General features: G+C 35.8%; 1 protein-coding gene across 3 annotated transcripts; it reads left to right on the plus strand.

Moving 5' to 3' along the window:
- Positions 1-6,157: 6,157 nt before the first annotated feature.
- On the plus strand, positions 6,158-10,440 carry LOC112523377 (DEAD-box ATP-dependent RNA helicase 53, mitochondrial-like). 3 transcript variants are annotated; one of them, XM_025132957.1, is made up of 8 exons: positions 6,158-6,610; positions 6,976-7,103; positions 7,212-7,623; positions 7,747-7,845; positions 7,949-8,173; positions 8,601-8,762; positions 9,393-9,862; positions 10,077-10,440. In XM_025132957.1, the coding sequence occupies exons 1-7, from the start codon at positions 6,230-6,232 to the stop codon at positions 9,849-9,851; spliced, it is 1,866 nt and encodes a 621-aa protein (XP_024988725.1). In that variant the 5' UTR covers positions 6,158-6,229; the 3' UTR covers positions 9,852-9,862; positions 10,077-10,440. The 3 variants fall into 3 exon arrangements, with proteins under 3 accessions (XP_024988725.1, XP_024988726.1, XP_024988727.1); XM_025132958.1 differs by having other exon boundaries at positions 10,080-10,440; XM_025132959.1 differs by having other exon boundaries at positions 10,083-10,440.
- Positions 10,441-15,728: the final 5,288 nt, after the last annotated feature.

Below are 15,728 nucleotides of genomic sequence, written 5' to 3' on the forward strand. Positions count from 1 at the left end.
TTTTTGAATACTTGGAGACACCATTTGATTATTCTTTGGAGCATTTTTTAATATAACTTTACCTACATCCTCATTGCAATCACCAATTAAGGCTAATGTTTCCAAGAACATGCCTTTAGAGATAGACATTTCAGATTCATCGTGACCACGAAAGGGCGATGCATTCTTCAACAAGAACCTATAGGCCTTAATTGAAGCATCTAATCATATTCGGTGCTTATTCTTCTCCTTCTCAGTTTGCTTATGAAAGGCAACAACAATAGATCGATCTTGGCTCATTAGATCCTCACTTTTCTTAAGTGCTCTATTGTGAAAACTATTGATGTCGCCGACATGAAGACCAAGTCTTTCCGTTTTATTCCAACTATTAAAACCATCTGTTACAAAAGCATCACTCCCACATTGTACTACGTAATGATCTCTAAACAAATAACAACACAAACAAAAAGCTCTATCCGTTTTTACACTATACTCCAACCAATTAGCACATTGATCAAACCAAGTCGGACAAAAACGTCTTCTTTTACTCCCGACAAATTTTTTTGGAAATGCATGACCCCGTGGTTGACAAGGTCCTCTAAGCAAGTATTTTCTCCTTATTTCATCCCTTTGATTAGGATGATATTCGGAAATCTTTTTCCTATCGGCCTGATCCCAAGGAAGATTGTTCAAATCAATTTCGCAAGGCATCGAAGGAGCAGAGCTCGATTCAGGTGTTGATGTTTTTCTTTTAAAAAATCTTTTCATTTTTTTTCTAGCAATAACAATAACAATAACAAGATAAAAATCAATGGTTTAGTAACATTTTTATTTGCCTACAAAATTAACCTAAAATTTGACATTTCCATTTGATTTGCCTACAAAATTAACCTATCATTTGACATTTACATTTAATTTGCCATTGCATTGCCTACAAAATTGCCAACAAAATTAACCTAAAATACCTAACCTAAAGCATTTACCACCAAATCACCAATAAGCAATTAGCAAACAACAAATTACAAAATCAAAGAAGTAATTTGGATTTGGAAATTAGAATCTCTACCCAAGACCAAGAGGCGACTGGAGAGAGGCGAGAGCGGAGAGCCGACTGGCGAGAGGCGAAGTCGCGAAGAAGTAGGCTGTAGGTGCACTAGGCAGCGTCGCAGGCTCACAACGATGAAGAAGAAGAAGTGGCCTGAACTGAACTGAAGTCTCGCAGTGTCACCGTCGTTCGTTACTTCGTTCCCGTCGTTCGTTGAATAATGGTGAATATCAAACTGGTAAGTGAAGAGAAGAGGGGCCTCTTACCTCATGATGTTGGGGGGCCAATTACACTCAATTAAAAAATACAAGTAAAAAAAATTAGGCTTTCTTATTTGGTTTTTGTTGGGGGCCCAGGACCCCAACCATCTTCAAGTACATCCACCCCTGATGTAGTAGTGTTGGTCCCAAGAGGGTAAACAAGGCTCAACACAGTTTTTAGGAGGTTAAATACAAATAAAACTATTTTCATTTTTAAATTCGTTTATTGATTATAAAAAAGAATCAAGACTGTTGCAGAAGGAAAAAAAATTAGTAATTCTAATCTAAACAATCTTACTTTTAATCTCAGAACACAAAGAATCTCTAAAGATCAAAGTAGAGAAGTCACAAAGGTTCTTGCACATATTACATAGAGAGATAAGTAAGAAAAAGATAACCAAGGTAAGAAGAATGGTGGTAAGAAAGAGATTCTTCTCAACTATTTATACCCTATGCATTTAATGCACTTCAACAGAACAATCCACATGTCATGAAAGGAGTGGTTTACATGTACATCTTGTCTATGGCAAAACGGACTTTGGCTGCATATGAACAGTGCTTCAGAGAGTTGGTGAGCATGAAGGGAACAACAAAGTAACCATATTATACCTTCTGTTAGAATGAATCATAAGGTTTTGACTTGTGCAAGAAAAGATAAGACAAACAACTTGATAGCAAGATATTGATCTAGCAATGAAGTGGTCATTGAGGACGTCTTTAGATATTGCTGATAATTTGAGTAAAGTTAACATTTCTTTAGATAGCTTAGTATCATTGAATGCCACTTCAGATCATGTCTAGCCTATATTTATCTTCAGTTACTTCTTCGACATTGCTGAAGTTTCTTTTATGCGAGTTTGTCTTAGAGGGGACTTAAATTCTAAGCAATTAATTACATAAAAACCCAACGAACATTGAATAGACTTAGTCGTTGATGTTTACTCAAATAACACTTAAATATTTTAATCACTAAGTAAAGGGTCATCATCAAATGATTGAGAGGGTTTGGATCAACAATTTCCCCCTATTTGTAGGTGGTGTGAGTGACAAATTTATCCTTAGGAGTTGTTGGGTTTTTTTTCTCGGATTGTGGCCATAGTGTTGCCACTGTAGGGAACAGAAGCTGGAAGTGCATCAGATGTTGCAGTTTCAACTACAATTGGGGTAGTTTAAGCTGTTGTTGTTGCTATTGCGCAATGGAACAATGTAGAAATATTTGTTGTTGTCAAAATAGTGTGTTGTTTCCCTATCTTCTCGTTTAATGTGTTCGTTAATTAAATTCGTATCACTTCTCAATGTGATGACTTTAACATGCTCTTTTGGAATACCCTTTGGGGTTTCGATGTCGCCTAGTAAAGTTCCTTGTTGTCGTCCCTTACGTTTCGCTGCAAATTGACCAAGTTGAGTCTCAAAAACTCTCATTGTCGCGTTGGTTTGGTTTACAAAACCTTTGAGCATGGATTTGATACTATCCAACGTGTTTTGCCACCTAGGCACGTGAGAGGTGGGACTGCCCACCTTGACAAGAATGGTTACTGCTTTGATAAAATTGATCACACAAAAATTTGAGGTCGACGCTGCCCATAACTTATCCCAGGAGGTTGTAGTCCTAGATTACCTGCTCATGAGAAGTTGGGGTGGTTTCGCCAATTTAGGTTATAGGTCTGGGAGTACGAACTATTCCTAGAATGATTTCCTATATAATTAACGAAGACAAGATTATCGGGACAATACTTATACAACTGGTTTTCACTACAAGTGCACACATTTCATTCGTTGTCAAATTAGTCATTACGGAGTGCATTTGGTTCTTTTCTCCTAAGTTCAAATTATATTTTTACCAAGTTTGTTAAAGCAACAATTTATCCGTTTAAGGATGTTATGGTATCTACATCATGAATTTCTGAAGCATTATTGGGAGGGAATTTACAGGGGTTCGACCATTCAGTATTGTTGTTGGCTATCTTCTCAAGAATATCATACCCCTCATCGTATGTTTTGACAATAAAAGCTCTACTTGTAGTGTCGACAATTTTCGAATAGCTGGAAAATCCATTATAAAATATTTCCAATTGGATGCAATGGCGGAGCCCATGATGTAGGCACCTCCGAAGAAGTTCCTGGTTCTCTCCCAAGCATCGGACACTGCTTCATCTTCCCCCTTGTTGAAACAACCAAATTTCATTTTTGAGTTTTACATTCCTCGTTAGAGGAAAGTAATTTTTTCAGAAAATTTTCAGTAAGATCAGCCCAAGTAGCTATAAAACGGGGTGACTGAGAATGTAGCCAAGCTTTAGTTCTATCTTTTAAGGAGAAAGTGAAAACCGTTACCTATAAGGATTCATTTGGAGCTCCTTGAATTCTAAAGGCATCCGTAATTTCTAAAAAATGGTTTAAAATGGGAATGTGGATCTTTGAAGGTAATCCTCCAAATTCCAATTGCTTGGATCATTTGAAACATTAACAGTTTTATCTGAAAGTTAAATAGGTCATATAGGGTCTAATAATACCCGAATTTGATTGACCAAACTCAAGGGTAGCATAGTCCCATATTCCTCGATCTTTGTCATCGACAATTCTTACCTTATTTTGTACAAGGTGTGGTGGATTGTTTTGAGATTTCATCCCCAACTTGAGAAGTGTTTGACTATCTTGTCAACTAGGTAAAGTTTACTTGTTGGCTAGACGTCTCACTGAACCGCTTTGACGTCCTTCTAGTTTCTCTTTAACCTGTATTCAACTCACCGAAGGCATTATATTTGAACCAGACTAAACTATAAGTACAAAGACGAAGGTTCACATAGACATGGTCTTTTAACAAAAGGAGGTCAAACACCGATTACAATCTCATATGTGGAACTTCAAGTGTTCAACGTTACAATTACAGAAGAACATGCTCTACCACTTTTTGTGATCATATCGGTGTTATCACTAAATTCAACATGTAAGACCAAGACACTATTTACGTTATCTATTTGTGTCCTTCTTTAGAATCTAATTAATCTCAAATCCAATGACCGTTTGTCTAGTTAAAAGTTGTTATACACTATTGTGGGCCACTATACTTTTCTATTAGAGTTTCCCTGTTCATTTTATCGAGCACATGATGTGAATCGGGCTTTGATGAATTCTAAGAAGCAAGTTAAATAGTACATGTTTCTCAAACCGAGAAGTTCAAAAGTGTTGCGAAACATTTTAATAGATTATGATTTCAAAGGTAAAGAACCGCAAGGGTGGTGCCTGATTGGTTTAAGCTTGGCTCCAAAGATCAAAAGTACATGAAGACCCCATGTTCAAATCCAATGAGGAATAAAAATCCCCTTGTGGCCACAGGGTTCAAATGCGATGACTCCGGGCTATCTGCAAAGCAGGTGGTCGCCCTGGGATTAGTCGGCTCGCATAGCGGGTTGGATATATAGGTTAATAATTTTTTTTCCAAAGGTGAAGACTGTTTAATACATAAAAATGCAAACTAAATCATTTACCTTTGAATGACAATTTAAGGAAAAATAGAGATTTTCGAGATTTTTATCCGAAGGTTGATTCAAAATTGAGAACTACGACTATGAAATTTCGAAACAAAATTTTGAACTGGATCAATACTTCCTTGTTTCAGTGAAGTCTTTTAGTGGCGTGTTTCGATCTTCTTCCCTATTTGCTTAGGAAAAATAAGCCACCGGCTCAGGTAACCATAAAGCATCTTCAACGGAGTGACTTATAAGAACCTCATTTTTGCATATTTTTGGTCATATCAACAATTTAAGAACTAACAGAAACTCTACAATCGTAGTTGTGGACAAAAATCTCCTTTTATAGGTCTCATGTATTATTTTAAGATAATATGAATATAAAAATCAAAAAATATATAAAAACATAATAATACGTAATTTCACACAAAATTCAAAGTAAAAAATAAGGTTTTTGGTCCCACAGCAGTCCCAATAGCTGCGGTTAGGGGTGCTCAAAAACCTGATTAACCGATCAACCCAACCCAATCCAACGCGAAATAACTCAACCCGAAGTAACTCGATGTCTGATCGAGTTGTAAATTTTTCAAACTGTAGGTATTGAGTTATTATTATTTGAACCCAACCCAACTCGATGAACCCGATATCCTTTTATTTCTTGGATTTAATATGATTGTTGAATATCTACTAATATATACATTAGACAATTACCCTATCATGTATGCTCTTCATATGCACATATTTTCAATCTATTCATCTCTCTCTATATAACTCATTCGTATATATGTTCGGTAACTGTGAACATATAAATGTAAATTGAGGAAAAAAACTGAATGTGATATGCGTAAGAAGTATGGATACGTTGTATTAAATGGTTGATAATGAAAAAGAAATTATGAGTAGGGAAATAACATATTCAAGTTTAGAAAAATATTTTAATGTATTAAAATATCAACTCGACCAACCCGACTAGCCCGACCAACCCGTACGGTTTGGGTTGGGTTGGGCTATACTTTGATTTGGGTTGTGTTGAGTTAAGATTTTTCAAACCGCAAGCATTGGGTTGAGTTGTTCAAATGTCTTCAACCCGATCAACCCAACCCATAAACATTCCTAGCTGCGGTTACGGATTGTTTAAGCAATTCACGTAGGCATTGACCTCTTGCCAATCGACTCTCAACAGCTTTACCGAGATTAGAAGCAAATTGTGTAAAAGCTTTTGTGGGTAACTTAATGCGTGGCCAAGGGCAAAAATGTAATTAGATTAATCACACCACTCTTTAGCACGAGGGCAAAAATGTAAATACGAACAAACTATAATGGGTGGCCACCGCCCTTGCGGCGTCTTTTGATTACGCCTCTTACCTTTTTCTATTTCGTTCTTTCATTTCGTAAACCCAAAATTAGGGTTTTACACTCGACCTTCTTCCTCTGCAAACACACAGGAGTGAGTGACGATCTCAAAGCAGATATCAGAAATGAACAGTCTGCTCTTCAGGACTTCTTCCAAGAGACTCACTTCTCTTGTTTCTCTTACTACCTACAACTCACTCAAACATCTTCTTGTCCCTTCATCCACACCATCATCCCCTGCAAATCACCAACAATTACCTAATCAATCTCAAACGTTCCATTCAAGTGCTGGTTTGAGGAGGAGTTTTCATGGGTCTCGATGGGTGAGTATCAGGGCTTCCGATGTGTCAACACAGTCTGCGGGATATGCGGTTGCCGCCGATCCTTCATACGAGGGGGACAGGGCTGCGTCTTCTGATGGTCTTGAGATCTCTAAGCTTGGGATTTCTCAAGAGATTGTTACTGCTCTAGCAAAAAAGGGTATAACCAAGCTCTTTCCTATTCAGGTAACTGAACATTCAATTCGTAGTTTCTTGTTCATTTGTGTTCTTGTTTTTAGTGTTTGCTTGAAATTGGCAATTTCGTTTTGTTTGTGATTACTTATGGGGGTTAGTGTGTACTTATATGCATATTGCTTCCCAAAATAAAGCTACACTTTACGTCATTCAGTTTAGATTGATATGGATTATAGACATTTGAAAAATGAAATTACAAACCATCTAGCACAATAAATAGAATTTGGGTGTTAGAGGGGGAGAACATTTAGAGCGAATAGGCGTTTGTTAATATAAATGTTTGAAATGAAGAACGAATGGTTATCAATTGTGATATTGTTCTTCCACTGTAATGACACTAATATGCTGTTGCTCAGAAAGCCGTGCTGGAGCCAGCCATGCAGGGGCGTGACATGATTGGCCGTGCTAGGACTGGAACAGGGAAGACTCTTGCTTTTGGGATCCCTATCATGGATAAAATTATTCAATACAATGAGAAGAATGGGTGCGGGACTTTGTCTTTCGTTTCTTATTTGGTTCTTAAGTTGGTTTACATGTTTGATTTGTTTAAGAACGCAATTTATTAATTTACATATTTGGTCAAATATAACAGACGAGGAAGAAATCCATTGGCCATTGTTTTGGCTCCTACTAGAGAGCTTGCTCGGCAAGTTGAAAAGGAATTCTACGAGTCTGCTCCCAATCTAGATACTCTCTGTGTCTATGGGGGCTCACCGATTCAGCGCCAGATGAGCACCCTTGATCGTGGTGTTGATGTGATTGTAGGCACCCCTGGACGTGTTATTGATCTGCTTAAAAGAGGTGCTTTGAATCTATCAGAAGTTAAGTTTGCTGTTCTAGATGAAGCTGATCAGATGCTCAATGTTGGTTTTGCGGATGATGTTGAAACAATCTTGGAATATTTGCCACGAGAACGTCAAACCATGATGTTTTCAGCAACCATGCCGAGTTGGATTGTAAAACTTACCACCAAGTACCTAAAGAAACCATTAACTATTGATCTTGTGAGTAGATTCTGGATCACATCCTTTTATTATGATAGTTAACTTTGTGGAATGTGATTGGTTGCATGTATCTACAACCACTTGTTATGATAAGTACATACTGATGCAAAAATTTGGTTCTAGGTGGGGGATTCAGACCAAAAATTGCCGGATGGAATTACACTGTTTTCTATTTCATCAGAAATGCGTGACAGACCATCAATTATTGGACCACTAATATCCGTATGCATCAACACTGTTGTCTTACTTAATTTGCTGATCTTTCAGTCATTGAATTTACTGTTTTACATATTCTCCAATTGATGGTGTGTTCTTTTTCTTTCAGGAGCATGCAAATGGTGGCAAATGTATAGTTTTCACCCAAACAAAGCGAGATGCTGACCGGTTAGCATATGGTTTGCAGAATAGCTTCAGATGTGAAGCTTTGCATGGAGACATTTCACAAAATCAAAGGGAGAGAACTCTTTCAGGCTTTAGAGATGGCCGATTCAATGTTTTAGTAGCCACTGATGTTGCTGCTCGTGGCCTTGACGTTCCTAATGTTGATCTGGTGAATTCTCTTTTGCCTCGTATACGCTGTTATGTTATTTCCAACTGATAAGCTTGTATGTGGAATTGGTTACATTAAAAATCAAATTTCATGGTTCTGACTTTGGTTCCGCTTGTTGAGGTCTAATTCTGTAAAGCACTCCAAAAAGCATTTGACCCTTCTTGTATATTTGTATTTGGATTGCCACGGGATCTAGAAATAGAAGGTTGCTCAATGTAACACATGTCAACAAAGAGGCTGCTTAAGTCGATGCTTCTACTATAATTGTTTGATAAATTCCAACGTTGTACTCTTAAACACCTCCCTTTAGTTTTCATTTATAATATAATGGCTATGCAAGTGCTCATTTAGAAGCCATCCTCTCTTCCCAAATGGTGCTTTATCTAACATTTCACTCTCTGATTAGAAGTTCCCTTTTGATGGTCAGGTGATACATTATGAGCTTCCTAACTCCTCTGAAATATTTGTTCACCGCTCCGGCCGCACTGGTCGTGCCGGCAAGAAAGGAAGGGCGATACTAATGCATTCCTCTCAGCAGTGGAGAGATGTGAAGGGATATGAGAGGGAAGTAGGATGCAAATTCTCTGAGGTAATATGCCAAACATTTTATGGCTTATATGTCTAATATGCAGTTGATTCACTTGTCAGGAAGGACATACATATCTGCTTACCTAATCACTTAGATGTGTTAAAGCTGATGAAAATGAATGTTATCGATTTGACCTCTGTATTCACATTTTTATCTTTTGATGAACAATCAAGTAGTTATGTTATTGATGGATGTAACTAAAGTTTTGGGCTTTTTCTACCGAAGTAAAGAGAAAACATGCACTGTCAAAGTTAAGAAGTTGTGAAGTTTTTTTTGTGCCAGATGTGATTGGCTTTTTTCAATGATTTGATGTATGCGCTTTAAATAAATGCAAGGAACTTACGCCAAAGAGTCCTAAATGCTTTGGCTTTTTGTGAAGTTCAATTGAAGTTTGGTTTCAAATCCAATGAAGCAAATCTTGACCCCTGAAGTGGAGACCGTTGGTCCTTCCATGAGAACATATTGACAATCTGGATCATATGCATTGTTGTACTAGAAAATGTCAAAACTATTCTGTAATGCTTCTATCTTAATAGCTGAGATCATTTTTATGCTAGTACCAAAATGGATGTTCCTTTTCCGCATTTTAGTTTCTATTTGCTGACGGGTTTTCTTTTTTGATTTATTAAGCTTCCTCCAATCGCTGTTGATGCTGGATCCAGAATTGAAATTGGTGGTGGTTTTGGTTCTTCTGGAGGTAGATTTGGTGATTCAGGATTTGGTGGATCTGGCGGCTTTGGTGGTAATCGAACAGGTGGTTTTGGTTCATATGGGGCTTCATCTTCTCGTGGTGGTGGTTTTGGTAGATCTAGTTATGGAGGATCAGGTGGTGGGTTTAGAGGACCTAGCTCTGGACGTGCTAGTGGTTTTGGTGAGGACTCAAGTCGCCCTAGTGCTGGTCGTAGAAGTGGATTTGGGGAATTCGGTTCAGACCGTTCAAGTGGTTTTGGTGGAGGCCGTTCAAGTGGATTTGGTTCAGACCGTTCAAGCGGATTTGGTTCAGATCGTTCAAGTGGATTTGGCAGTCAGCGATCAAGTGGGTCTGGCGGTGGTAGGTTTGGCGGCTTTGGAGGAGACACAGATTTCTAATCTGTTTGGAGGTGAGTTTGGTACATACTTTTTTCTAATTAGGCTTTCACTTTGTCTCGTGAACTGATATCTAAATCTTACCAATTTTGTTTAGGAAGATGATATTGTAGTCGGTTTATCATGCTATTATTTTTGTAGCAAGCAATTAGCCAATTACAACTTTTCCTGAAGATGGTAACATATGGCCTTAACTTTTGTTGGTTACTGACTTGATGTTTTATGCAGTAGCAGGAGGATGAGAAGGGAGGCAACTATCAATCTAAATAGGGTGGAAATGTGGGAGTATTGAGTAATCAATAATAACAGAAGAAAGAGGAGATTTGGTTTTTGTTTTGCAATATTATTGTTTAGTTGTCTTCTGCTAAATAGAGGGTATTAGTTTCTGGTGGTTGTTAAGCATACGAGACCATCTACGAGTAGGTGGATCCTAACGATATGGTGAAGTAGACAAATGAGGAACCTGTCTGTAAATCTAGTATTCTGGGCGAACAATAAATACACTTTATATCGAACCATTCTTATGAGTTTATGTAATGAGAATGTGAAAGCTGAACACAACCTAACCGTGAAGGGTTGGTCGATTTTTGTCGAATGTGGATTTGATTGTTGGATTGCTTATATTTTATGTTGTTTATAACTCCTGAGGATCGGTTATGGTCTACAATTATTGGAGAAAGAAATGGTACTAGTATCAGCAGTGTTGGTGTTCGTTAGAAATGCTGAATAATTTAAGAAAGTCTGATTCATCAAGAACTGGTTCTGAGCATGGTTAGGTTTGACTGTCTGAAAGTGGTTAGGGTTAAGACCTGTTGGCCCCAAGGCATATTAGGATTGAGGTCCTTTGATAGGATGTAGTGATGGCCGAACCGGCCCAGTCCGGCCCAGGACTGCCGGAGGACCGGGACTGGCCAAGGACATTTTATAAGACCGAAATCTGGGACCAGTTATGGATCTGGGGTGTTTTGCAGGACCTGGACCGGCCTGGCCCAATTTTAAAAAATGAAAGACAATTCCGAATCCGCTTTGTCTACGAACAAGGAAGCTATAAGTAATGCAACTATGAATCTCATGGAAATTGTTACACAGATACCAAATTGGGTATCTTATTTATCCATGTACGATCCATACTAGATCTGACCAACTGCCCATCCTACCTCCTCTACCGAAACCGACACAGGTGGGTAGGTAGAGAATACCTAGAATCCGGATTTAATTCTCGTGTCGTAAGAAAAAAAATAATAATCTGGGAAGATTTTGTAAATACGTAATTATCTTGAATAGATCTATGAATTAGCCCATGCTTAACTAGCCAAGCAGACAAATGACAAATGTAGCCGTTATTTTTCAAAAAACTAGCCGTTTTTGGACTTTTTTTTTTGTATTTTTTGCTTTTTAAACACTATATATAAGTGTCTTGGTTGAGGGATTTACATACCAAGTTCTCGATTCGCAAAAAACGTAAAAAAACGTTCACAATTATCGGTTTCTTGTTATATTTTGTAAGACAATGTAATTTTAATTATAATAAAACGCATTTTTAAAGTGTATTTGAGTGACTCAATTACAAATCTTATAATGTATTAAAATATATATCATTAAAAAAATAAAATAAAAAATTTATTTTTTAATGACCGTTATCGGCGACCCATAATCGGTTACAATAAAGCTCGGCTGGGCTCAACTTTTTCGATCGGGACCGGTTATGACCGGTTATGAGAAATCTTGGGACTGGCCTGAGACCCTTTTTTGGCCATCACTAATGGGGTGGAATGGATTGGATTTGGAATTGAATTCCATTCCGATCCCATGTTTGATATAATGTTTGGTGTGATTTGATATCTTATTGGGTAGTTGGCATTTCAAGGGATTTCATAAGATTTGTATGTAATGTTTTAAAATATGTTAAAAATATTTATTTTCTAATAATGAATAAATAAAAAATATAATTTAATTATTTTTATAGTTATTTATAATTTGTTTTTATAAATTATTTATAAAGAATAAAACTCAATTCTATTTGAATCCTAGACCTCGAGACACTTTTGACCTTTGTATAGATTTGTATGATTTTGAGAGGGTTATGATTTGTATGTATAAACTACCGACTCAAACAACTATTTTGTTAGTGATACGTTTAAAATCCGATCATTAGATGATTGTAAACATTATGGGGTGTATGAGATTGCTTATAAAAATAACTTATTGACTTATTTCAGTGTGACATCAGTAATAAACAATTTTGAGTGTTTAGATAAACAACTTATGCCGATGCCAAACCGGTAATAAGGGGTTTTTGAAGAAGTTAAACCCTTCTGACTTATAATAGGTTGATAAGTCTTTGTGTAGAAAAGCATAAGTTGTTTCAAATAAGCAATCCCAAACACCCATAAGTTATGATTAATTATACATTGTCTATCCATTTTATGTTGTTTATATTGTTAAAACATTACTACTCCAAAATTAATGTCCACAATAAAAATGACACACAATTTTAAGAATGCGTAACCGTTACACTTTTTAATTAACTAAAAATGACACTTTTACTCTTTAACGATAGATGGGTATATTTTCTCCATCTCATAATTAAGGTTAGAATAAGAAAATAGACACTTACTTTCTAAAGGTGGACACGTATTTTGGAACAAACTAAAATAAAAATGCAGACACTAATTTTAAGAGAAATGGAACATTATTTTGGGACTGAATTAAAGTAATTAAATTGAGACTAAGGGGCTGTTTACCGGATACTTACTCAGTAAATGTTTACTGATAAAATTAACACTGTTATTTATTTACCGGATAAGATTTTAGTCCACCAAAACGACATTGCATGCAACAATTTACCCGATAAGCGTTTACCGTGGTAAGAGCCGTTACACTTACTTATCGGGTAAGACTCTTGGTCATTGTCTTGCTCTTACCGGATAAGATTATTGGTTCTTAATATATTCATCCAAAGAGATATTGTGACATGGTAGTCGCTTATCTGGATAAACATTTGGTAAACGGCCCCTTACATACAAAAACTCATATGGTTTATATAGAATCCTCTATATATGTGGGTACAAGTTGGTGAACTTGTGTACTAGAGAGATCCATCATGATGATTTCATATGAGTACCATAAGTATTTCTCAATAATAATAAGTTTGAACAATAAGGGCCTTTGGTGTAGCGGTATGTGAGTTTTGATCTTTTAGGAGGCGAGAAATTCAAACCTCACCAAATGTGAAGAGGGTGTGTGAGTTTATTTGTTCTATTTGCCATATATAAATATTATATACTTAAAAAAAAGTTTGAATAACATTTGTTTTACATGCATGTATATGTTAAACTTTCGGTCATGATGATAAAAATAAAACAAAGACAGATGAATATATAAGAAGGTTTTGTTATCAAGCAATTTTTCAGTTAATAACTAACTTATCAGCCAGTTAATAGTTACTTAGCCAACATCACCTGGTAACCGAGGTGACAAGATAGTCATTAAGTGTGTGATAATATCATGAGATGATGTTTGTTCTATCTAAGAGAAGATTGTGATCGAAGAAATGCGTGTTGCTCAAACAGACGAGAGATGATATCAAAATCAGTTATTTACTTAAATCACTTTCGAGACCAAGAAAGCAAATAATTGAGGCGACGAGAATAACACAAACCATGCACAGTGCTTAAATCTGGTCATTTAGGACAAAGGGATATGTTCAAATATTATGATGGTCATATAATGTATCGATCAGCCTGAATCGATTAATCTTTGTCATTTGAGTAACGGTGATGTGTTTGTTAGATCATATTAAACTATTTTTTAGTAGCAAATACAAATCAAGAAAAACATGTTTAGTGTGTTATTTTTGAGACTTCCACTCCTCAGCCACTATGATCGTTCAACTACATAACGCATGTATTTTGTGTACCTTTTTTTGTTTTCCCCTGTCGTTGTCATTGGTTTATCATCTATGATCAACACTCCATTACTTCTCTTTTATTGAAATACTACAATATACTGAGCATTTACATTAAGACGAATACATAACTAAATGATACTGTGTGACACTTTAAAATAAACAGTTTTGAGCATTTGCTTTACAATCGTGATTTAAAAAAAAGTGATATGTATTTATTCATAGATTATTTAGTGAATGTGAAGGTCATACATATCATTACTTAATGTTGTTCAAGAATGATTTATATATTAGAATGTTGAAAGTCAATATTTTGATTCACATCCTTACGTCTAAAATATTGTTCTTCATCCGTTCTGATGGCTAGTGGTAGTATCTTGAAGCCCTTCGTATTATTATCAATACTAGTGATCATATTTAGTCAATTAGGGTATTATAAATAAATATATATATATATATATATATATATATATATATATATATGAAAGTTTGTTTAAGAATATGTTTGTCTTTGAGAACCCAAGAATTACCCTAAACGTGTCACATGTTCCTATTTAGGATGAATTTTTATCATGAATAACATATTCATGATGAATATGGACGTGCTATTTGTTATGAATCATAAAATCATAACGGATATGTTTCAACATTCATGATAAATAACCACGTCCATATTTATGATGAAATGTCACGTCTCGCGTTATGGACGATCATCTTGTTCTCAAATTAGGTTCCCACTTGAATCTGTCCACACACACACCCCACCATATATATATATATATATATATATATATATATATATGATCATATGAGCATCCCATATACTGTGATAACTATTAGCATAAGGTATTTTTTTCACATTATTTTGAATTCCGTAGAATTGGGCTGGCTGCCTGGAATAAAAAGACTTTTGAACCTGTTGGAAGATCCTTGTGGCTCCAGATTCCTCCAATCAAGCAAATTACGAATCAACCAATTCTGTGATCTTTTGCAGTGAAGGCCTGTCATCATATTTTTCAAACGTGGGCCATATTGATCATGAATGAAACTAAACATCATTGATCCTACTATCAATGAATCTGTCATACAAAGGCCTAACTTCTACTCTCTTTACAGGTGGAACGAGGGGCAACATCCTTGTCAAGGTGCAACGATTTATATCGAGCAAGAACTTGCACTAGAATAGGAAGAGCCAGACATTCCTTCTTTCCAGAATTCCAGTCTTGCGGACCTGACAGTTCTCCATCTAAGGCTAGAATTTGAATTGATTAACATACATTTGTTTCATATGTATTCGGTTCACAAGATATGAAACTTTTTAGTTGTACTTTTTGTTTCACAAACATATAAAAATGTTTACATTGTGAAACAAATATATGTTGATCAGTACACATAATCTAAGTCATAAATGAAAAAAATCATATGATATAACACTTGATGTACCAATTCTCAATATTATATCAATTTTATGGTTTCAAAACAAATGTCATACACACACACATACATACATACATACATACATACATACATACATACATACATACATACATACATACATACATACATACATACATACATACATATATATATATATATATATATAGGGTTGGGTTCACGTAAGACCAAGTGTTTTTCGTAAGACCCATAAGACCAATTTATGTTCATTGATCAACTTTATAAGTTAATGATTTAATGGTCTAAATTGCACGGTGACAATTTTGTGATTATTGAGAAGTTTCGTGACATTTATGAATGTTCAAATTGTCAGATTGTAGATCTAATCCAATGGTTGATAATTGGTCTTACGGGTCTCACGAAAAACCCTTGATCTCACATGATCCCAAATCTATATGTACATATACATATACATATATATATATATATATATATATATATATGTACATATAGATTTGTATATAGGGGAGCGATCAAATGCAAACCACTCAATTTGTACAAACCGTGCAAACCGCATT

Source organism: Cynara cardunculus, assembly GCF_001531365.2.
Source record: "Cynara cardunculus var. scolymus isolate 2C chromosome LG 12, CcrdV1, whole genome shotgun sequence".
Taxonomy (NCBI): Eukaryota; Viridiplantae; Streptophyta; class Magnoliopsida; order Asterales; family Asteraceae; genus Cynara; species Cynara cardunculus.